Source organism: Phaethon aethereus (genome assembly GCF_964289735.1).
Source record: "Phaethon aethereus genome assembly, chromosome: 4".
Taxonomy (NCBI): Eukaryota; Metazoa; Chordata; class Aves; order Phaethontiformes; family Phaethontidae; genus Phaethon; species Phaethon aethereus.
The window spans coordinates 38,221,218-38,247,008 of NC_138578.1; the positions used below are offsets into that span (position 1 = coordinate 38,221,218).

Sequence of the window (25,791 nt, forward strand, 5' to 3'; positions counted from 1 at the left end):
CTCTTATGTAGTCTACACATTTTCCTGTCATTAGTTCACTCCAGAATGGCCAATTAAGCAGGGGAGATAGTGGCTTTAGGTAAATATCTTAATGGTCCCAGCTTGTTTCTCCAAGCGCCTAACCCATCCCATTCACTGTTTTGTTAAGTCATTCTGCTCATCTATCACTCTGGAAGTGGCAAAAGCTACAAATATGATTTATTGATTTGCAGGTGAAATTTAGGCATTTTGATCAGCAAGGCTCTCTGAAAGAAATCCAGTCCTTGTGATGATGTTTAGTCCCACGAGTGCTATTCAATGACGGTAGTTCAATGACAGCATGGTGTAAAAGACCACAGTGAAAATATAACTGATACTCAGCAGAGGTTTTTCTCCAGTATCTATTCCAAACACTTAATTCAAAGTCACCTTTAAAAAATAGCAGTTACTGACTCTGTGCTGCTTCTCCCAACTCAAAACAGCCAATGTTGTTGTATTTCACTTGTTTTTATATACCTGAGTATAAATGTGTGTATACACTTGTATAAGGTCAAAACACTACCCAACAACTTATGGAAGATGTGATCAAGATGTTCTTTACCAGAAAGCAGTGCTGCCACCTGTTCTTCATCCCATCACAATCTTCCCAGTGCAGTGAATCTTCTTTGCCTAATTCATGATGACTTCTGAACAAACAGCCTGAACAGATATTTATATTAACATACTTCTGCAGTGCAACTCAGATCTCACAAAACTGTCTCATTCCTCTTACTTGAGGAGACAAATAAACCCGTCAGCTGTATTTGGCTTTCTTTTGCTGTTTGATGCTCACTCATTTAATTTCTCAGATTTTATTGCTTCTTTTTGTCATTGCGTTTTATGAGCATCTGTATTTAACTTATGTGTCGATGTTATCCTGTGTGGTTCAGATTATCATCATCACTAGTTAATGAACTTCTTTGTATAATCCATAGCAGAAAGTTAAAAAAATAGAATATAAGTTTGCTCATTGATTGTTTTTTGGTCTTGTTTTGATAATCCATTAATACTGGCCATATATGATTTAGAAGGAAACCCTATTGGTTGTGTTAAGGAGACCCTCCTTTTATATATATAATTTCTGTAGGCATCTGATGCAGTTGTTTCAGAAGTTGTGTGACTTGCAAGGAAGCAGTGCCTTCAGTCTTTTTGTATCAGATATAGTATGGTGTTCAGAGTGTTGCTTGCCTTTTTAATAGTTAAATGAATATTCTTTTCTCTCTTGTTCCTGCTACAAAATGGAAAAGAATTTTAACATTTAACTTCATGTTTTCCTATTGTCCAGTTAGTGATAACTGCAAAAAAAAGCATACAAAGCTGGTTTACGGTATTTCTGTAGCAACCTGTTCATTGGTAAAGGTCATTGCTGAAATCTGAACACAAATCTCAAAATTACAGAAATAAATTAGTTCTTTTGCATAATGATCCAAACCAAGTCAAATATAAAAGCTATAAACACAACCCTGGGAGAATTGTTTGAAGGTGAATTTATCAATTATTCAAAAGGGTTAGAACACCTATTGCTATTTAATCACTTTAATATTATATTAGCAGAGGAATGAGGACATACTAGTGGAAGTTAATATATGTTACTAAAAGTTAAAAATGCCTTGTGTTATTAGTGGACCATTTATCTCTGGATAAGTTCTGATAGAACAAGTAGTTCACCTATGTGGTCATTAAATGTCACAGAGATTTTAGTGGGTTTGCAAGAGGCGGGTGGGGAATTATATACTGCAGCCAGCCACTTAATACCGCTCCTCAATTTTTTCTCATCTTGTTTGTTACTGTTTAAGCTACACTCATAGATACACACTTTTTAGTAGCTACATCTTTGTGTAGCCTTGAGAATTCATAGTAATCCTGATAATGTCTGGTGAATAGTCCGAGCATTGAGTGTTTTTTTGCTGTTGTAGTGGAGTTTAGACATACTTTTCTCCCTCATTAATGATGTCAAGGGAATACAAGCAAGTAGTTAAACAGGTATGCAGCTTTAGGTTTCAGAAACATCCTGAATACAATACAGAAAACAGAAATCTGATTATTTTGTTTCTGAAGGATAACCTGCTCAAAGGCTATTGAGGAGACTATGATAGAATAAAATGCAGTTATGTTATCATAAATGGTTGATGGGTTTTTTAATAATAGGCAACTCCTTCATAGTTTTATTTATAAACATTTTATCTGTTAAATGTTAAATGAGGAGATTAAATCTCATTGTGAAGGTATAGTAAGAGCTACCAAGTCAGCAGATCTTGTTCAATTGCTCCTGTTTCCTTTATGGTTTGAGTTAAAACAGTTGATTTTAAAGGTGGGGTTATTTATAAAAGCTCTGCAAGGGCTAGGATCTGGTCTCATCTCCAGTTTTTAATCAAATAGTGATATCATGCAATGGTGGCAGTTATTTATTAATTAATTAATTTCCCAGTAGTCAATAAGGAACGTGCTGGACAGGAGCTACTACAGTTGGACTGATTAAAGTCAGGAGCTCTGATACATTCATATAACTTTTTTTTTTTAAATTGTCCAAAACCCTTTTGCAGAGTTAATAATTTCTTCAATGAATGTTTGAATAATGCAGAAGCTCCAGAAGACATGAAGGAAACTGAAGGATGACAAGAAAACTAGCAGTGAACCGCGGTGTTATAAAGAATAACTCATAGGTCTGTCAAGATGACATTACTATGGGAAAGATTAATGAAAAAAAGAAATTAAGCAGGGTAAAGGAGGCAATGGCAGCTGATACTGATTATGGAAAACATTTAGGAAATAAACTGGATCTTTTTTAAAATATGTTTGTACAATTGTTTGCTAAAGGTGAAAGTGTTGATGCATATGACTTATGCCTCTGTAGGGCATTTGTCATTTTTACATGGTATCTTGGTTTCTAAATTATAATGACAGAAAGTCAGCAAAGTAGTCATCATAAAATGGATGGAAAAGTGTTTACAAGACAGGATTTAAAACTGGAAAACATCACTGGACAGGTTCTACAGACAACATATAAATTAATTTACATGACATTATCAGCCTGCTAGGTGCTTAAAGTACATGGGGTGGGGGCTGATCCACCCTCACTGCTTCTTATTACACTCAATTTCATGTTACTCTTGTAGTTACATTTACTTGTTGCGGGTTCTTTTTAATTTTAGCAATAGTTTTAATTTACACCCAACGCAGCAGCAACAAGGTGAATTTGCCCTGCAGAACCAGAGGAAGTTCGAAGACCTCATTTTCTGTAACAAAGCTTTTATGAGCACTTGACAATGAGATTATGCAATGGCTCCAGCTCTTGGTGGAATAGCTGGCGCTGGCATGTGAGAGCAGGAGACTGCCAAAAGCCTCCACATGGTTGGCACCTACGAAGTGCCTGTCAGTTTACTTATGTTCCTAATCTGACAGACGCTAAAAATAGTTCAGGTGGCTTCTTTCTGCAAAGGAAAAAGTCATGTTCCTCTGGATATTTATATTAGGAGAGAAGGGAACAATTAGTGAATTGCAGTCTATTTACTGCCAAGCTTACAGTTGAGAATATATAGTAGAGCTTTTTCATTTGCTATAGTTTCTTGAAAAATACTGAAACATCACAGGGAAAGGAGGACTTTACAGTGTGGAACCTGAAAATACTGCATGTATTTTGCTCATGAAATGGCATTTATGGCATGACTTTAAAATGACTTAAGTTTAAGCACACAGTTGTTTCTGTCTTTGTAGTAACTAATGCACTTTTTTTTACAGCCAGCAATCAGCTGAAGACCTTGCAAGAGTGCCTGTTAATTCTACCAGCAATATCTTGAATAGGCTATTGCTCAGTTATGATCCCAGGATAAGGCCTAATTTCAAAGGTTTGTCAGATATTTCAGCCTTTTTTTTAATGTTTGGAATTTAACTTTTGCTCTTTCCACACACAGAAAATTTATATAGAGATAATATTCACAACCTGAATTTCTGTTTTTTTTTTTTAAATGGAAATTTCCCTAGATAGTCTGAAACTGCAGAAGATATTTACCCTTTTGAGCTGAAAGGTAATATGTTAGGATTTCATGATCATAATAGTATATGATGCTTTATTATTATTATTACTACTTCTACTACTTCTACAATTATTTTGTTAAAAAAATTTTCAAAGTAGAATTAGATTTTATGGAATAAATTTTTAAAATGTCTTTTATCCCTACATTTTAGTTAGACTTTAGTAGTATCTCTGCTTTACAGTATTTTAAAACATCAAAATTCTCTATAGACATCCTTTAAGATGACTTTATAAAAATTGGGATCTATAGTATCACTACTTGGAAACCATGCAGTTCTTAAATCCTTTAAGGATATGTTAGTAATACAGCATACACACTTTGGGATTTCAAATAGGTAATAAATTTAAATGCATTCTCTGACTTTAAAACATCTCCCTGGTAGTCAAATGTTGTAGGAATCCATGTAGGCAAATGTGATTTCCTTACATATGCAGAAAAGGACAGAATACATATTCTTTGCAAAACCTCTAACAACTCATACAGCTATAAATTACACTTTCCAGGAATTAGACTATTTCCCTGCTGGAAAAAGACACTGACAATTTTCTTACATTACAGACACTGCAGTTTACGTAAGTCAGTTCGTTCATTTTAAAACTTAAATTTAATTATATGTACATTAAGAGATATTTTAACATGCATATCAGTAGTATGAGAAAATTGGAAATCTATAATCTTTATTGTGCTTTTTCAGATGTTCTGTTTAACTAGGCTTTATGAATGTGTTAAACTCAGTTCTCAGCAAGTGTCCTGCTTCTTTCTTATTCTCTGTAGAATCATATTTATATGTTTTCAGCACTGAGCTTTGTCACAAAGAATAAATGTCCAGCCTCTGCTCTACCTGTTCTTCAGCATGATCAGCTTGTAATCGCAAAGCATGTTGCAGATTTCTTTATATTTTTGATAACCCTGCTGGCAGTCTGGTAAGAATCAAGACAGAAGGAAAAGGGAGGACATGTAATGTTAACTCACAGGGAGGTGGAAGAAAAAGAACATTTTCTGACAAGTGGTTTGCTCATGTTAAAATGTTCATCACACATGAGTGATTTTCTTGGACAGCACTTGCTATTCAAATCTGGAGGAGACAGCACACTCTTGTCTATTAGTGATGTGGTGGGTGCTGTCACATGCATCAGGCACTAAAGAAAGTATTATGCTTATTGCATAACCAAAAGCATCACACTTAACTGATCTAGTTTAAGAAAAACCCCACAAACTGTTCTAACTGAAAAAAGTGAAACTTTATCTTTGTGATTTTCTGGTGAACCAAGAAAAAGAGTTTAAATTTATGTCTTAAATGTACACTGAAATATTTTATGCAGACAAGCAAACTATTAGATGCGGCATACATTACTTTGTACTGTATTTGCTTACTCTGTCAAAATAGTCTTCATATATTTGTATATCTCTTTTATGGCTGAAAATAGGAGTAAACCCACTGAATTAAATATTTGTAACAGTGTAAATGAGATCAGATACACGCATCTAGTGTATATACTGGCACTCTCAACTCAAGGTGCTGGAATAAAACTAATGGACCATAATTAGTTCTCACAACCACCAGGCCACTTCTCCCTGCGTCGTGATAACTCTCTGCTAACACCAGATTAAATGACTGCCAGTCAGTTCCCGCAGGGTGACAGAGGGCAGATGTAGCAGCTGTCACACCATCCCTCTTCAGCTGCGGGAATCCTGGCTGTGGAAAAGAGGAAAAAATCCAGGTCATCTTAATATCTTCCCAGCTGCTGGCTTCTAGAAGTTTTTCTTGGCAAATTAGTAACCATTGCAAAAGGGAGCAGCTTTCAGCTCTCTTGCAGCAGCTACGCTAGATAGCTGTGAAAAATGCATGCAACAATTTTTAGCTGCCTGTATTCATACTTACAGTTATGTACTTGACTTGCACAAAGAAGTGTCCTCTTACAATATAAGTAAATGTCTCATCGTAAGTAATAAACAGGTAATTTGGGATGATAGATCATCATTATAACCTTGACCGTTAAATGTGTCTGCTACTAGAAATGTGAATTGCCTCTATCCATTACATTGTGTGAAAAAGTAATACTGGATTGTGCTTTCTGTGATAACAGAAAATCATGGAATTTGAAAATTGCTCAAATTTATAATCTGTGAAATGCTTTAAGCTCAGCACTGTGGACTGAGAGTATTATTTTTTTCAATTTTCTTATCACTAGGTTGAAGAGTTTTTGTGATTTCTATTGGCTTTCAATGGAAATAGATTAATCCACACCTTTTGAAAACTTTATACACTAACTTGAAAAGATAAAGTTGTATGACCCTATAAAAATCATTTCACATTGTGATACCAGTATAAAGGAGCTTTAAATGAACCTTTACTGGATTGTGCAGTTCACTAGAAATTTTCTTCTTTTTTTAAAGGAATTCCAGTTGATGTTGCAGTCAACATCTTCATTAACAGCTTTGGGTCAATTCAAGAGACAACTATGGTAAGACTGAAATTAAATTAATATAGCACACATGGAGATTTTCTTATTAAATTACATTTCAGGCTGAGTATTATGAACTATAAAGTAGAAACAATTGTTATAATTGTAGACACTGAGAACTGAGTTAATGGGGTTAGTAGTTAGTGATAGACTGACCATGCTTTATGCCATAAACCTATTAATTTGTCTGCAGATTGTTGTAGCTTTTAGAATCTGATGTACATGAAAGGAAATCCATGGTTTTTAAGATGCAAGAAATACACTTATTTCCGTAAGTTATTAAGTTCAGGGGAAGAACACATTTGGTAGCATGAATTAAGAAATCTTCCTGAGAGTTAATATACAGGTTGCTTGATGTATCACTGAAGAAAATACTAGGACTGTATATGAGAGAAAAAGAACACACATGCATAAGGCTGAAGCATACAGATTCTCTGTTTTGTGTATATCTGAGGATAGGAGTAAATCGTGGAGCAATAGAAGGAGGAGGAGTAGAGGAGTAGACTATCAATGACCATACTCTTACTCCTGTTTATTTACTGTGTGAGAGAGATAAACTGAGGAGTGACGTTTCTAAAAATGTGTTTCCAGTTCAGTCATAAAATTTCAACATGTTAATAAGAGCACCAAATAATCCTCATTACAATTTTGACTTTTTTTATTCCTTTAGGAAATAAGATCTAATTCAAAATAAGAAATCATTTCAGCAAAACCCTTTCCAATATTTTGGGGTTTGAAGATCTCCAATAAATACTGTCAAAAATATTGCCAGAAGATTACATTTAATTGTTGAAGGTGTTCTGACCTGATCGGGGTTTTTCTTTTGTGTAAAAAAGAGGGTGTACACCATGTCTTGCCAGTACGTGGACAGCCACAGCCAGGGCATGCACTCAGAGTGGAGTTTTGAGGTGCTCCCTGAGCATCTCATTTAGAAATAACTTTGATGATCTGCTGCATCCAAAGCATTGAGGCTGTTCCCAAAATCAGGCTTCTTTTTTTAATGCTGTGACTAAGGCAGCGTTCCTACTCGTAATGGCACAGAAGCAATAAACCATAATATGGCTAATAAATAATAAAACACTTTTTGTTATCGGTGGAAGTAAGTACCCCCTTCGGAACCAGCTTACATGATACCCTAATGACATTTCAGAAGGACTGCAGAACCGCTCAAAGTTAAACATATGTGATGGCTGAAACAGCTTTTGAACAGCTTGGCCAGAAATTTCTGTTTCTCTAACTAGGAGTAAATAAAGATTTAGATTTGATTGCAGATGATAATAACTCAACTAATGGCATTAGTGGGAAGTGATATTAAAACAAAGAATGTAAGTATGCTAAAGATATCTAGAGTTTTATTTCTGAAAACAAAAAGGGGAATGAAGTTTAAAGAGGGACAGGGAGGAAGAGCAGGAAAGTAGGAGTGAGATAAGTGTCTAAGATGGCAGGTATATTAGGCCAGATGGCCCTTTCAAGTTTTTGAAATTTATTGCATGCTTTAAAAAGTGCCTTTTACAGAGGCTTTTTTACAATTCACCCAGATCCAAATAGTAACAAAACATGAATTTAAGGGGTGTGCTTCCCCCCCCGCCCCAATTAAGTATGCTCTTTACAGCAATGCATGTATGCCTGTCTGTGAATTCCTGATATGGTCACTCACAAATTTACCAGGGTGTTCTGTAAGATGTCATGCTCTCCTCTGTATTTCAGAACTTCAGACACCATCCTTACTTTAATTTATGCTTTTATTTAGATTTCCATATCCAGTCAATCACCATGATAGCTAAGCATGTTTATGTGAAGTTTGGGTTACTTCTTGGTTGCCTTAATGTATTCACAGGAAGGACTGACAAAAGAAATGGTGAATCTGTTCTTCCATATATATCACTTGGGAAGCTCTTCCTGCTGCGGTGAGCATTGCGTCCTGTGGACATTCAGGAACCACTGCTCTCTTGGGGATAGGCTGGTCTTCAGATGGCACCAGACAGTAGAAGCAAGTCCCTTAGACTAGGAAAAAACTTGTACCTCCAGAATCACAGGAAAAATGTTTCCTGAAGCTGAGCCTCTAAGCCTGTGAAGGACCAGATAGACCTCTTGCATTCAGAAAGGAGAGACATTTGCAGGCAGTAACAGAACTGCTGAAAAAGGTTTCTCAATGTTGGAAAAGAGGGTGGCTGTCTGCATCTCTACTGTCTCAGGCATTGCTGTGAATCATGAGTAATAGTGATTTCTTGACTGTCTCTAAAGTTACCAGAAGCTACTAAACTCGTTGCAGTGATACCATTACTGATACCAAAATCTGTGGAAATAATGTATTTCCAAGGATTTCAGTCAATGAAATATCATGACAATTCTTGGCTCTGTAGCCACTCTTGGCTGTAACAGCTGAATTCATAGCTTTTCACAAAATCTATGTGGGGGCAAAGCATCCTTTTTTAGCCATGCTAAAGGAATGATTCCTTCTTTTGTGTGATGGAAGGGTGGTGAAAAATAAGTATGGGTGCCAGGTGATTGGAAGTGAGGTGGTGGTAGAAGGCCCAACAAACAAATGTGTAGAGTACCAGTGAGAAAAGGCCATTCGGCATGTTGATCTCTTTTTGTTCATGAGGATGTTAAGAGAGATGCAGAAGTAAGTATCTTAGACCCCCCCTCCGAAATAGCTAACTCTGGGCTTAATATCTGGAACTTCTAACTAGTCAACAGGCTGTTGTTGACTGTCTCTTGCCTTGACACCATGGTGGCTGGTTTTGATGGTTCCTCATGTATTTCAGAAATCTCACAAATTTGATTTTTTTTTTCTGATTATTTTTTGCTTGCTGTCCTTCTGGTCCCATGATGATTGCATTCTTAGCTATGCAGTTGGCTCATCCTCAACAAAAAAGAGTAGAGATTGCCTCCCACAAAAGTAGTGTCTACTTAGTTTTAAGAGAGAAGGGAATTTCTTTATAGAAGGGCATTGACAGGTTTGAAGTAATACTGGTTTGAAGCAAGATAGGACCCATAGTGTGGATCCTATGTCCAGAAGCTTTTATTTGTTTAATCAACCCTTATGAAGAAACTGAAGGGCAAATCTTTGCTCTGTGTCTAGAAAGGGTAATGTTAGTGTTGTGTTGTTGAATACTCAAGAGAATTGTGATGTTTTCACACACGTATCAAACAAGTTACCTGGAAAAAGTAAACAGAAAATGAGTTAACTACAGAGAGAATAAGAATTTGTACAACTAAAATGGAGAAGAGCTTATACCAGATCTGCTACCTTCCAGTAAGTTCCCTTTATCTTGAAATTTGTAACTTGGTTCCTTCTAGCTCATTAGACTACTGGTTTAGGATCCCCATGCTAACTCTGCTTCTGATTTTGCAGCTGTTTTTTTAGACTGCAGATTTGTGGGATAATGTAGTGATTATGTCACATTTAGAAATGGCTATAGACTGGATGACTTGTCAAGGATTCCTAGGGATAGATCATTTCTGGTATAAATACCCATAGGGCTGTAATATTTTAGCTGTGCTGATGATCTGACCCTCTGTCTACAGAATCTATATGTAAGGTTTGTACTTGCAGTGTAACCTTTCTTCTTCACTGACTCAAATGGCAAAACACCACTTCCTCCTTCTCCTTTACTTTACATCCTTGCAGAAAGGTCTTTTAAATATTTATGTGTATGAAGGAAAATTCAGTTTCCTTAACTGTTTCCTTTACCTGTTAGGTCCTCCTAGCTCCAATGCTGATGAGTATCTCTTCCACTCCCCACCCCTAGTTTCAAGCTTTTTAGTTGCTGTTTGGCTCCCTTTTATTATAAAATGCCCATCATTCTGCAATATTCAAAGCATGTTTGGAAAATGTATAGGAGGAAGACCATGTGCTTCATGCAGACCACTTCTTCAGCCTCTATTGAACCTGATTGTAGTGCACATACAGCATCCTAAAATTCATTGCCCTAATTTGAGAGGACTGGTTGCAGATTCCTTTCAAAATAGATTTTTACCAGATCATAGTCTGTACTCCTGCCAGATTCTCTAATAGTTCATGTTCTTCTAAGAAGAAGCCCTTCTGCACATCATTGTCTGGCTAGCCACAGTTTTGTGTCCTGACATCTCTTTGCTTCCTTCTACATTTTCTGTATTGCCTCAAGTATGTGGTGGCCTTCCTGTCCAAGTACCCCCTGTCACAAGTTTCTCGTCATTTAGGTAGGTCTCAACCTACCTATTTTAGGTTAATGGGATTTTTCTTCCATTGACTTAAATGGGAACAGAAGCAAGTTCTTGAAGTGTCACAACATCCTGTTGTTTGGTATATTTAAGTTCATTTGTAATAGAGCAAGGAAGGAAATAAAATAGTATCCACCTGATCTTACTAGTTCCAATTCTTATTTTGCCAGTGCATTCTGCTTTTCAGTGATGTAAACATCTCCTCCTTCTGAATGGGTAAGCTGAAGGCAAGTGTTGGACACTGCTTATCATTTGCCTATGGCTTTGAGAAGGCATCTTATTTTGTTAAAATTAGGGTGATGCACTCATTTATGAGGAAATTAATTTTGGTGTAATGAATAGTGTAATGTTTGTGAGCATGCAGTATTTATCTGATATAGTTTAAAGTAATTGTTTTCACTGAGATAATAAGTGCATATGGAATGGGAACTTCAGCGAGAAGCAAGTAAAGTAAATTTTCAATTATATACATATAATTGAAAAGATGTTTTCTGAGATAATGACCTGAATTCCCTTCTGTACTGCAGCTTCTCTATGAGATCCTTCCAGTACAAAGTCACTTCATATTAACTGTTATTTTATACTTCTTCTTTACTTTGACAAGATAATATAGGTCTTTGTATAAATAGGAGTCAGACTACATATATTTTTTCAAAAAAAGACTGCCAACAAGTAACATATCTCTCAGAACTATGCATATTAATAAATAGTGCCTCAGTTCTTTCTACTTAGTTTTGATGCTTTGCTTTTCCTTACAATGCAAAGAAAAAATATTACACAGTATAGTGTAACAAAGAAATACTTGGGCTGATCTGACTGGTGGGCTTGACATGGGGAAGTGGGCACCATATTCCAGTTAACAGGGTAAATCAACAGGGTAAATTATTCTGCATGAGGTCTTAGCCAAGTGAACTCCTTCCTGTTGGAGTTAGCATGTCTCAACATGGCACTTGCTTTGGACTGTAAATGTACACATTGTAGTAAGTACAACAGAAGAGAACTCGCATTGTATCAACAGAAAAAAGTGCAAGAGGGCATTAATATATAAACAACTTCATAAAATTAGTTTGTTATGCAGAATACATTGACAAACCAAAAATATGTTGAGAACCTTCACTCACAGATTTCTATCAATTTGCTTTAATTGTAAAGTAGTAGCAGTGTTTTCACTGCTCTAAAAGACACAGCCCTTATCTCAGGATACTTTGCACCTAATAGACAATTATGAAAAAACAAAACACACCATAGAAGATAACTAGAAAGACTGGAGATAGAAGTTATCTTATATTTAGAGTTTTGGTTTATTTGGTTGAATTTTTTTGCTTTGTTTCAGCAATACCTTTATTCTTTTTCTGTATGTGATCTGCCTAGTTTACATATACTTAAAAAAGAGGCACTCACTTAAATGTAAATGTAAAAAGCCGAAAGACTCAGAGGTAAGACTGAAAAATCATAACTGACATACTGGGTCAGATTTTTCCTTTGGATGCACACAGCTTTCTCTAAGGACAGAACATGTGCAGGTATTGTTTTGCCCTGAGACACGTGCAACTCCAATTCCCAAAGGCGAAATTAGGTTCTCATTGAGCATGGCTCTACTACTGTCCCTCCTTGAGCAAGAGTCCTGCTGAATCCAGAAGGAAGTTTCTTTTGTGTAAACCCTTGATTTTGTCTCTTTGAGACCTCTTCTGTTTCTGCTTTCATACGTGCTACCTCAGTACTTGTGTTGCAAGCTGGCATCACTTTTTCTCAGTTGCCAAAATAGTCCCAAGTCACTGTTACAATGTCTGGGGCTGTGTTCTGGGTGTGTAGTGTAAAACCTGTTATCTACCTGGTCTGTTTCCTGCTTTTATAGTCTGATTATTTTGCCATCTGTGTGCCACTTAAGCAAATGGCAAATAAGCTGGAATTTACACTCGCAGGATATCCTGGTAGAAGTGATACCATGCCTGTTGCCTGCACCAATTTAGTGTAGTCAAGCTATGGCCTCCTCTGCCCTGCTGCATGCTTTTCTCTATGCCTAGGAAACTGGGGCTACTATCAAGGGGATGCAAAAAAGATTCTGTGGGGGATTAATTTGGTCCTTTTTTAAAAGAAAGTTACAATATTCAAAACATGAGTGAGACATAATCTAGCTATTCATAGTAAAGTCTACTAAATTTAACAGATTAATGTCATTTGATTAGTGATTACTATCTTTGTGGTAGAAAAATGAGGGCACTCACAAAATGAGTCTGTTTCCTGCTTTTATAGTCTGATTATTTTGCCATCTGTGTGCCACTTAAGCAAATGGCAAATAAGCTGGAATTTACACTCGCAGGATATCCTGGTAGAAGTGATACCATGCCTGTTGCCTGCACCAATTTAGTGTAGTCAAGCTATGGCCTCCCTCTGCCCTGCTGCATGCTTTTCTCTATGCCTAGGAAACTGGGGCTACTATCAAGGGGATGCAAAAAAGATTCTGTGGGGGATTAATTTGGTCCTTTTTTAAAAGAAAGTTACAATATTCAAAACATGAGTGAGACATAATCTAGCTATTCATAGTAAAGTCTACTAAATTTAACAGATTAATGTCATTTGAATAGTGATTACTATCTTTGTGGTAGAAAAATGAGGGCACAAATTGTTTTTCTCTTCAGAGTCTGATGGAACAGTTTTCTTTCTCTGTGGGTTTTCAGCTAGACTTTTGGTTAGTCTAATATTTATGTATTCCTCCCATCAGGATTATAGAGTCAACATCTTTCTAAGACAGAAGTGGAATGACCCTAGGCTCAAACTTCCCAATGACTGGAGAGGTTCAGATACACTGACAGTGGACCCAACTATGTTTAAATGTCTTTGGAAGCCGGACTTATTTTTTGCAAATGAAAAAAATGCTAACTTCCATGATGTCACACAAGAAAATATCCTTCTTTTTATATTTCGGGATGGAGATGTCCTAGTCAGCATGAGGTATTTTAATGATATATTTCTACTCTTTTTTTTAATTTACCTGATCTGAGATATATATGCTGTGTTAGACTTAGTAACATAATACAATTTATGACTAAATTTATACGACAGTTTGTAAACAATACTACAATAAATTAAATGTGTGTAAAGAAATAAAATTAAGATATTTTAAAGCATCTCAATTGATAGCACAGTAGGTACTAGAAATTTGAAGTGTATGCATGTTTGTATGTCATGTTAAGCTAACACATTAAGTAAACTAATATTATTGGAAACAAAATTTAAACCATTTTGATAATTGCTTAGATTCCTGGAAACATAATGAAGTGGAAGTAAAGCCTTCAACAAAACAATATAATTTGCACACCACTTGAATTTCTACATCAACTAAAGAAAATAATGATTACTTACTAAATGATATAAAGGCAGAAATTACAAAATTTGTGAATATAAATGTTTTGTAAAAGTACTGGGACATAATCGTGATTAAGTTCTATGGTTTACTGGATATAGATTTGTTCAGAAGACCCCAAAATATTGTTTAATTTCATTGCAATTATTGCATACTTTTTTGTGACTTGACTTGGTTTATCAATGGTATACACCATGCAATGAAAATAATCATCCACTGAAAATAGATCATTGGTTGATTAAAAAGGATCTCATAATGAATTACACATCTGGAGAGTTTATAGACACAGTGTTTTGTAGAGATTAGGCTCAATTTCCAAACAGTGAGTGAATTTTTTTCTGGTGTGAACGGGAACATATTGCCCTGATGGAGGAAAAAATTATTACCTGAATATATTGCAATTTTACTCTTAAGAGGGAGCCACTTCTGAAATTATGGTCACATGGGCTATTTCTTCCTGGAGTAGAAGCCACTAGAAAAAAGAAAGAAGATGGGAGAGCCTGGGCTCTTTTTTGCCCATTCCAGATCAGGATTAGAAAACTCAATTTGCAAGACTTTTACCAACAGTGGAAAGAACATATATTGGGTAATCAAACCATTTAATTTAGCTCACTCTGAAGGTCCTGGTTCTGATTTCAGTTGTTTCTGTAGCAGGTTTTGAAGACTGTAATATTTCAAAATAGAAAATCACTTTCAGCTATAAAAAAAACTTCCCATTTGAAATAGCAAATGTTAAATGAAACATTGAAACTTGTTTCAAATATTTTTCCAGGTTGCAGCTATTCATAAATGAGCTTATTTCAGTCAATGGGTTAGGTTAGCGAATAGTCAATATTGAGTGCATACTAATAGAAGTGTTTCTGATGGAAAAATTCTTCTCTGAAAACTTCCAAATAACAAAACCAAATTCAATGAAGTTTGAAATTAATGTCATCCTCTAAAAATTTTCTGTTGATTTTAATAACACACCATGTTCATAAATGATATATATGCAGGTAAGATTAATTTTTGAGGCACTGTGGTTTGGTGACATGCTACTAAGATTTTGATTTTTTACAGTATATAATTGCTATGCCTAGTATTTTTAGTTTACAGAGATATTACCACAAATAAATGAAAGAATCTCCAGTTACCAAAATACGTGAATGACAAAATGCATGTGAGAGAAAGCTCTTGCTTGCATAAATAGTTAAGAATTAGGAAACTGAATGTAGGAATAAACAGCTAGTGCTCACATGAGGAGAAGTAAGTGGTAGAGTCCCACAGAAAAATCTCTTCTGGGTCCTGTGCTGTTCAACATAAATTGTCTGGAAAACTGTGAATTGGCAGACGCTTTTGATGAGGCCAAAATATACAGGGTAGTAAAGATAAAGAGTCAACAGTGAGAATTACTAATTAATCTAATGACTAGGCAACAAAGTATGAGATGAAATTCAGTGTAAATAACTGAAAATGATGCACATAGGAAAAAATTATTTTAACTTTACATAAAACCAGATTGGTTTTGAGGTGGTTATTACCAGCTAGGAAAACGACCTTTGGGTAATAATGGCTAGTTTGCTGAAAATGTCAGCTAAGGCTCAGTACTGGTTGAGAAAGTGAACTGAATTCTAGGAAGTGTTAGGGGTTAGAGAGAATGTCATGCCACTGTATGAACTTATGCTATACTTGCACCTTTAATACAAAGTGCAGTTCTGGTCTACCCACTGCAAGAAGGGAGGCAAGGATGTTCAAAGATACAGAACAGCATCCTTTATAAAGAACAGCCAGGCAAGGCAGAACTTTTCATGCTGGAAAAAACACGATAATTGAGGTGGCGGCATAGAGGTCTCTAAACCATGAATGGCACAGAGAGAATGGGTGGACATTGATTTTTCACCTTATTTTCCAGGAGAAGAACTATAAGACAGGCTCAAGATAGATAAAAGGAGATGATAAGTGATCCTGATGTGTGCAGCTTAGCTATAGCATTCCTTGCTGCAGGATGCTGTGCATGATTAAAGTTTACACAGATTCTAGAAAGCAACTGGAAGCAAAGCAGTTTCTTGGAGGGAAAAAAATCTGTCGAGGTCCCTTGAATACTGAAGCATCACTTCTGGTTTAGGAAGTCCCTGAGGTGCAGCTTTTGGGAGGCTGCTGGATATCTGGTGAAATATCATCTCCTGATTGCTGTAGTCTCATATTCTTCTTCAGGAGTCTGCCATTGACCACTGCTGGAGCCAGGACTCTGTTCTGTATGGACCTTTGGTTTGGTTATTCTTACGACTTACGTGTATTTTGTCATGTATTAGTAGGTCTCTAATTTGTGAACTACTATATGTTTAAAGCTCTCTATAATATTTTGTTCTTAGGCTACTAGAGAGAGCTCAATTGCAAATTGCTACTTATTATAACTTTAATTTTTTCTGCAGTTTTAGAAACTAAAAATGAAATACAAGTGATTTTTATTCTTACTGCTGTCTACTGCTTACATGGCAGCTCACACTGTTTTTAAATTCCATTTCTGTGTTTTCAGATTGTCTATTACGCTGTCATGCCCTTTGGACTTGACCTTGTTTCCTATGGATACACAGCGCTGCAAGATGCAATTGGAAAGCTGTATGTAAATCAGTCTGTGCATAAAAACAGTTGCCTTCTAAGCATGTCTGAGAATCAAACAAAAAATGGTCAATTCTGTATTATTCATGTCAACATTTTTAATGGATCTTGAAATTAATGTTCACTTGTTCCTATCAACGTACATTTCCCTGTCAAAAATGTTTCTTATGGTTATGGCACCATGCACTCTTTTAGCTTTTGCTATCAAACGTAATGACAACTGATGAGTTTTATAAAAACATTTACAATAGAGTTAGTAAAATGGAAACACGTATCATTTGCAAAAAAGAATTCACGGTTTCCCCAGGTAGTTTAACTTCCATAGCCTGTGCTGCTTTGTAGGTTGTTGGGGTCCAATTTATCCCCTTGCATTGATGATGCATGGTATTGTTTGAAACTCTTTTGATACGGTACTAAAATAAAGGTATTTGATGCCAATACATTGAGAGCATTTAGTATGAAACCTTTTGAAAGTGGTTTCAAAATGTGTTGTGGATGTAGTTGGGCATCTCCTTTACCAATCTTTCCCTGGTCTGTAGGTGATTTGATTTTATGAAGGGGCAGCTATGTCTCATCTCTGAAGGGCTTCATGCCATGCTGGAGATTGCAGCCAAAATGTTTCTGAAACTCATCTTCTTTCCTGCTCCCCAAGTACAAGGGTGCCTACTCAAGTATAGCCTTTTCCCAACACTCCGATCCCTGGTGATCCCACTTTCATGGTAATTATGTTTTCCTGAGTAAGGACAAGTGTAAAGCAGAGAGAAGGAAGGTGTCTTGCTCCAGCCAGTTCCTGCTATAATACAAAAACTTTGTTCAGTTGTTACTCCACCAGGTCTGGTGAGGAGGTGAGGTTGGGGAAGGGAAGACAAAAGTGAAGAAAATGTAAGGTTAATCAAAGCTGAGCAGGTCATCCCAGTGGGGACAAGGGTAATAATAGTAATAATGATATCAGAGCTTTATAATTTAGTTTTTGATTGCCAGCATTTACCTTTAGAATTGTAGTATGCCTGTAGTAGTTTTGACCATCACTAATACGTATATACATTAGCTGAAATGAACTCTTATGGTAAACCCTAATCAGTTTGGGGTTAAACTGGAATTAGACAGCAATATTAATGGAAGTTTGCTCAAGCTTTCTCAGTCTGTGTTGCTTTACAAGCATTGCAAGGTGTAGTTATGAAAGGAAGAACTACTCATAAAAAAATTGTCAATAACTTTATTTAAACAACCTTATTGTCTCTCTCCATGCTAAGTTGATGTATGGAAATTCAGGAGGAATTTGGTCCTTTGGAAAGACAGTGTGCATTAAACTTTGTTATACTTTTTAATTCAGTTGTCAAAAGCAAGAATGGTACCCATGACCTCCTGTCTGTCCCTTCAGTTCCAACAGTGGGCTTGCTCTCCGTGTTAGCCATCGACTGTTTTAATTCTACTGAAGTTATTTTCAAATCAATATTTTGTTTCTAGTTGCTAGATTTCCAAAACAAAAAAGGCCTCGAATTTTTCCTAAGCTGTTCTTGTATCTGCAGTTATGATCCCCGGTTCTACACATTCCCTATAGACAAAATTTTCACTGTCCAGTAATTGTTATCATAAAGGATCTTGGCAGTTTTGTGATTTGCTGTATGTTCTAAGGGGTGAGACTGATTTTATGAATGAAGCATTAAAGTAACAGTTTTTAATATTATCTTCCATCATGGAGCTTTGAGAGATTGTTATTTTTATTAAGTTGTTGTGAATCTTAGAGAAGATGTTTTTCAGCTTAAAAAAAAAAAAAAACCCACCCAGCTGTTTTTCAAAGAAAAAAAAATCTGTCTTAATGCCTCCAGAAAAAGAATGGTTCTTTAAACATCTTTCAGAGGCTTTGAATTGCAAAACGCTACATTCCAACTCCATCTTTTTTATGTTTACCCATCTCTGTTCCTATTTAACACACATTATCACTGTTTGAATTAAGTTAATCCTTAATAAATAGAAGGTAGCAGAAAAATGGCGTGTAAAATTATAATTATGATTATGCATATTTAATCAATATTGCTTTATGCTTTAATACTGTGAGCCTGACTTTCACTGCATCTCACTTGGTGGTGTTGTATGTATCATGATTTAGACACTCAGATGTATGGTGACATCTGTCCATACTCAGGTGATCATGAAGGCACTGAATTGATTTCAGTAGGATTATATATCTACTTAAATTGCTGGTCAAGTATCTCCTGGATGGCAATGCTTTCATGAATCGGGGCCTTTAATCTGAAAAACTAAGCAGAAAGTTTGTTTTACACAAAACCCAAGATTCATCACAGTAATTGAGTTGTTAAATTCTTTTGAAGTTACTAGGACTTGTGAATGCTGTTAAAGTTCAGTAATTTTTCATGCTTTGCTGAAGTAGAGTATGAATGAATATGGAGGCTTCAAAGCTAGATTTTCTTGCAGAGTTAACTCTGAGATGATTCTTTATTATTATTGTCTTGTTCTTGTAGTTGGTTACACAACTGATGACTTACGGTTTATCTGGCAGTCTGGAGATCCTGTACAGCTAGAGAAAATTGCTCTGCCTCAGTTTGATATTAAAAAGGAGGATATTGAATATGGTAACTGTACCAAGTATTACAAAGGCACAGGTAGGTAATATAGGCGATTTCCTTGGTAAAAAACTTTAAGCTTCCTTCAATTACTGTTTATAGTTAATTGTTAATATTCCAGTTTATTTCTAACATTTCATGGGATAAAATAGATTACTTCTAACTAACAAGTAGTTCATATAACAGTAACTATCATATATGATTAATGCAATTTAATTCAAATATAGAAACATCTAGGCTGAAGATGAGATCAAATGTTTGTCTTGGTTTTGCTTACATGTCTTGTGCTCTCACTATCACCATTTTGTTTCTATAGTCCTAATACCCATTTATTCTTGTGTCTAACTTTTCTGAAAGGATATTCATGTAGAACTATGCAAGTTGCAGCAAAGTAGGATAATTTTGGTTTCCTAGTTTGACTTTTGTTCCAGAAGTAGTATTAGAGTGTAACTTCAAATGCTTCGCCCTGCAGGTTCTTCCTTTCTCTAAGTGTTCTGGAAAATCTGTCATTATAGAAAGCTGCTTACAATCCTCAGCCCTGTATTTATTTAATCCTATGATTATTTTCTGAGTGTGGGCACAAATTTATCCAATGGTTTCTATACTCTGGCTTCTAATGATTTATCTTTTCTACCTTGATTGATTCCTGCCTATAATTATATCCAAACTACTCTCATACTGTGGCAACCGCAAGACTTTCTACAACAACAGAAGTCAGCAGGGTGTATTTTAGTCAGTGCTCTTGCATCATATGCATAAATCTCCCATTAAAACTCAACAAGGACAGCTGTGGTGCTGCAGCTTCTGAGGACCCTCTGCAAGTTTCTCGTTGACTACTCAGCTAATTCAAGGGTCTGTTACTTGCAGTTGCTCCTGAGCTAGATCCCAAGTCTGAAGAGATCGCAAGTAACCTTAGTAGATCTCAGAGCTAAGGAATTTAACTTGGAAAAGATAATGAAAATCGAAATGGGGTTTATTTTTTAACTGCAAATTGAGTGAGTTCTTAGCCTAATTACATCATTCAGCATCTCAGGTGATTTACCATTTCTAAATAAAATGAAATTAGCTCTCCTTAGGAAAATTCTGCATTTGTGAAAGCACAACCAACAACTGGCAGTGATTTCATTCAAATCTAAGTTGGGATATGGTAGAAGCTTACTTAGCAGTGAGAAAAATATTTTATCCTTAATTAAACAATGAATTTACTGAAAAAATAAGCTATAAAGTAGTGAAAAATTGAACGAATTGATCTTGCAAATCCCAAATAAAATTCATAAAAGTGGGAGAATTGGAAAACTTAGATTCTATTTGAGGGAAAAAGGAGATACTTAAGATTTCTATCTTATTATTGAAATTATCACAATCATTTTGTGTTTTGTCCTAAATCTAAAATTAAACACCTAAAAAATCTTTAGATATTTTAGGTATTTTTAGGAACCTTAGAGAAAATCTGGGAATTGTACAACTTTGCCATTACACAAGAAAGAAAATCATTAGTGTTCTCTCCAGTTTCAGCACCTTGTGACCACAAGTTGAAATGACACTGTGCAAAATGGTTTGTAAAATGGTCACATTTTCTGTGTTTGTATGTGATTTGAACATTAAAGAAAGAACATGAGAGAACTATCAGAGTGGGTGGATTGATGACATGAAATTTTTAAAAGCTTTCCTAATTCTTTTATTGCAAATCCTTTTTGTTTAAAAATTAAGAACGTTCATGTTAGTCCCATAATCAAGACCGGAGTTAATACTTCATTAAAGTGAATGGAATATTTTAGTACTCTGAAGTATTTTTAGAGGATGTTTTCAGTAATCAGTAGTTGTTTGTTTTACTTTAAATTCTTATATTGAAGGCATTTAAAAAAGCAGATTTTGCACACATAGTTAAAAGTAATTCAGTCAAGGATTTTGTCAGGTAATCAAGATGCAGTGTTGCATGTAGAAGCAAATTTTCCCAATTACAGCTTATATAGGAGATTCCTGCCAGTTGCAAAGAACTTAATCTTTACTACCTATTTACATCAACTGGCATTTTATCATACCTACCTAAGTAGAAAGAGGGTCAATGAATTTGGGGTGACTTTTTGTGGCAATAAAATTTACTTTATTTGTATTTATATATTTACTTTAATAAATGACTATTTAAATTTGCAGATTGCCTATTCTTTGTCTATCAATATGTATGACAGATCCAAATAGGTTCTTGCGAGCTGAATGGTGAGGGCAATAGATACTATTCTCTTCCTGATGAAAGATGAGTCAAAGGCATGCAGAATGCATTCTGGCATAAGGCAAACCAATAATGATTTTGAAGATCATCTCTCATTTGAAAATAAATCCTAAAAGTAAATGGAAGCTCTTCAGAAATACTAGAGGGGAAATTTATCAGACAACAGATCATTGAAGAGGATAGAATGAACTATAAAATATCATATAACATCTTCTACAGAAGGAAATTATTCCCTAATGTTTTATTCTTTTGTTGTTTTGTTTATTGTATGCCCAAACAACACTTTTAAGATGACTTATCATTCTACGGCACTTAACTGATAAAATATAGAAGGAAGATAGGTAGACAGATAGATAGATAGATAGATTTATTTTTGACATATTCTATCTTCTAAATCAGCTTTGCACCAACTTCACTGATAGATATAGACTGATCTGAATTTTGAAATTGTTGTAATATAGCATAGGAATGCCTTTTCCTTGTGATAGAATATTGTTTTCTGGTTATCTGACTGGTTATTTCCAGCAAAGACTCTAGTATCTGCAGCTTTATTTTTTATTGAATTAATCTTTACACATTTATATCAGAAATGTTTTTGTACTTTATATGCTAATTTTAAAAGTTTTGAGGCAGTATTCCTTGCTCTCAAAATTTACAGTATTTTTAGAGTATTTTTTAAAAAGGCTGTATAAATTTCAGAAGCCACCTGTACCAGCTTTCAGTACTGGGGGAATCTTTGCTTGGATTCACATTCAGATCACTCCTTTCCATTCTGAAATTTCTACATTAATATTTCTTAATTCCTCCGTCTTTTGCACAAATTGATGCTAAGTAGGATTTTCAGATGAGCTTAAACTAGTATTAGCTAAGCTAGCTAGCTTAAGCTAGACCCCATTGGTTTTATCTGGACTGCATCCTGAAGCCAACATCAAGATGAGTCACTTTTAACTGCCTGTTACTAATGTGCTGTGAAAAGACGGAGGGTGCCTTGTAGAGCACAGAGAGTACCACATGCCTGGCCACACTTGGTGGTTATATAGATCTGTGTTTTGAACAGTTTTTTTTTCAAATTGAACTCTTTACCTGTATAAAGAAAATCAAATCATTGAACTTTTACTCTTAACTTAAATAGAAAGAGGCCTGGAAGATACAGATTGGAAGAGGTTGACGTGCAAAGGACATTAAACTTGAATGCATTTATTTCTTTAAAGGTTATTACACTTGTGTAGAAGTAATCTTCACTTTAAGAAGACAAGTTGGATTTTACATGATGGGTGTTTATGCTCCTACACTGCTAATTGTTGTTCTATCCTGGCTGTCATTTTGGATCAATCCTGATGCAAGTGCTGCAAGAGTCCCACTGGGTAACCTGCGTTTACACATACTGTCACAATCCACTTTAACGCCATCGAGCCATTCTCAGTTGCTTTGACAACATGACACTGGACACGGAAAGCAACTTCACTTCCATTATCCGCTCATCATTTTCACTAAAACCTCCTCATTCCTAGTCCTGTAAAATCCATCTCCACATTAAGACTTCGCTTGATAATGGTTCCAGCATTTGTGCGATAAAGCACACTTTCTCTGCCCCTCTCAACCCTGACAAATCTGATCTTATCCCTGTGTGGGTGGTTCTGCAGACACTGTGGCAATATGCAGTTTATAGGAATTTGAACATTTGAATAATCAGTAAAAAAGCAGGATGATGCGTAAGGCTCTAAATAACTACCTCTTGGAGCAGTTTTTCTGAAGACTAATGAAAACAGAATGATGTCTGGAAGAGAATTAGCATCCTTGTTACCTGATTTTATTTCATTAGAGATTCAGTTCATGAGAGTACTTCAGGCTCGTGCATTCATGCTGCTCAGCAGAATGCGGTAGGCAGGCCCTTCATTTATTATGAACTAGTAGGACATGGAGTTAATCAAAACAATATTATCTTAATTCATTGGATTGTACGTGGGACTGCAGCTCTGGAGTGGCCAAACCTGCTGACCCCAACAGCTCAATGAAATGTAGAGCCAGGCTCTTGCATTCTGACACTTTCCTCTTTTGATTCCCTTCCCCATGCCATGACCTCTCCTTCCCCATGCCCTGGCGTCCCCATTCTCCTCTTTTCCCTGGCACTTCCACCTCCCCAAGTTGATACTTCCCAAATATTTTCCATGTCCCAGGAAGTTCAGCACCCCTGTTCTCAAGACCCCAAGGATGAAGCTGCAGAATCCCTCCAGCTGCCTGCCTTCTTCAGAAATCTCTCACCCACACTTGAACCTCCACATCCCCAGAGGATGGGATTCCTGTGCAGCCTCAGGTGCATGAACGTGTGTTGATAAGCACTGGAGACCCTTGGAGTCAGGACCTGCCACATCACCTTACCAGTCTGTGGCTGTGATCTGCAGAGTCTTGCAGCAATGGGTAGTTGAACTCCCTGTGTTAAGAGCCAGCTGGAGCAGGAGTGGTGCCGAGTTTTGTTAGGTGGAAAAGCATCCACATATCCCCTGGCCAGAGCCCCATTTTCTCCCATCTCAGGTCATCTGCCATGCCTCTTCCTCCTCCAGTGGTGTGACAGGCAAAATAAACTAAGAGCCACAAAAAGCCCACAATTTAAGAAAGGTGTTCAGCTCCTTGAATGCGTCCAGAGGAGGGCAACAAGGCTGGTGAAAGGGCTGGAAGGAATGTCCTGTGAGGAGCAGCTAAGGACTTTGGGCTTGTCTAGTTTGGAGAAAAAGAGGTTGAGGGGCAACCTCATTCTCTCAACAGCTTCCTGAGGAGGGGAAGTGGAGAGGGAAGTGCTGATCTATTCTCCATGGGATTTAGTGACAGGATGCATGGGAATGGTTCAAAGCTGCCTCAGGGGTGGGTTAGACTGGACTTCAGGAAGCATTTCTTTACCAAGAGGATGGTCAAGCACTGGCATAGGCTTCCTAGAGAGGTGGTTGATACCCCAATCCTGTCGGTGTTTAAGAGGCATTGGGAAAATGCCCTTAACAACATGCTTTAGCTTTTGGTCAGCCCTGAATTGGTCGGGCAGTTGGACTAGATGAACATTGTAGGTCCCTTCCAACTGAAATAGTCTATTCTAAAATCTGGAGAACCATGACTGGAGTGCTACTTTTGGCTTATGAGCCACAGTTGGCTACCTTGCTCTAATTAAATGTAACAAAACCACTATTTCATTATATTTATTGTATCTTTTTTCTAGGGGTCTATTTCAGAATACAAATCAGCTTTTATTTCTTTTGACCTTTAAAAATATTAATAGTTACTTGGGGAGGAGTCACAACCTGTATTAGTTTGATAACAAGTAACAAATATAATCTCTTACCTTGAGAAGTAGCAAGGATGCATTCCATAATGTGAAACATAAGACATTTTAAGAAAAAAAGTGTGGGGAAAATGTAGCATGCATTATAACTGCCCTAGAAATAAGTATAGTGGGCTACTGCTACTAATGTTCTGGGAAAAGGATGTGTGTGTGTTTGAAGAAAAAGCCTGTGTCCGTGTAGGAACTAAAAAAGTTGCAAGCCCTATTTTTACCTGTAGCATTTCACCCAACTAGGTCATCTGGTGGTAGGGAAGTCCAAAAAGGACTAATCTCTGGACAGCTGTGGCTAAGAGACATAAAGGCTGACGTCTCTGAATGCTTCTGTCTCATTAGATGATGGTGTTTCCCCTTTTAATGAGCCTGACGGAGGACTCTCCAGTTCTTTACAGGTGGAAAGCATGCCAGCATCTGCTGAAAAAATTCCTTTCTTTCCTTCACCTCTGTGCGATCCCCAACAGGAGTAAGATCTTGCCAAAGTTGTAGAGATCTGAGGGATGTCGGACTTCTCTCTGCCCGCAGCAGCCTGACAGCGTGGAGCATAGTCCAGAGTGCAGGCGGTGGTACAACAGGGTGACTAAAAACTTGGAGTGGTGATCAATGATATATTCCCCACATACAAAGGACAGCTAAGTCTGCAGCCAGGCATGGCCCCCGTCACTCCTGTCCTCAGATCTGTCTTAGTTCTAGTCGTTTCATTTTATAAAATTGTAACAAATGTAGAGTCTCGTAAGAAAAACATAAAGCCGCATGTTAAAACTGTAGTATGAAGAAAGATTGGCAAGATTATGTCTTTTAGTGTATGAAGTTTAATGAGAGAAGAGAATCTATTAGAGATGTCAAATTGTAAGGAAGGCAAGACAGAATATTACCTTTTCCAATAATATTAGTGAGATGAAGCCAGGCTTTTTAAAGCAGTAATATAAAGCAGAAAATACTATTTTATACAGCACATAATTAGTCTGT

At 36.4% G+C, this 25,791-nt stretch overlaps 1 protein-coding gene across 1 annotated transcript in view; it reads left to right on the forward strand.

Moving 5' to 3' along the window:
- Nucleotides 1-25,791, forward strand: part of GLRB (glycine receptor beta) — a gene marked incomplete at both ends in the record, with an annotated part of 42,900 nt that overhangs the window by 5,047 nt on the left and 12,062 nt on the right. The window contains 6 exons of the mRNA XM_081998762.1: nucleotides 3,757-3,863; nucleotides 6,450-6,517; nucleotides 13,446-13,675; nucleotides 16,603-16,685; nucleotides 19,169-19,309; nucleotides 22,712-22,864. Of these exons, the coding sequence (XP_081854888.1) occupies nucleotides 3,757-3,863; nucleotides 6,450-6,517; nucleotides 13,446-13,675; nucleotides 16,603-16,685; nucleotides 19,169-19,309; nucleotides 22,712-22,864 (782 nt within the window). The remainder of the gene's footprint in view (nucleotides 1-3,756; nucleotides 3,864-6,449; nucleotides 6,518-13,445; nucleotides 13,676-16,602; nucleotides 16,686-19,168; nucleotides 19,310-22,711; nucleotides 22,865-25,791) is intronic.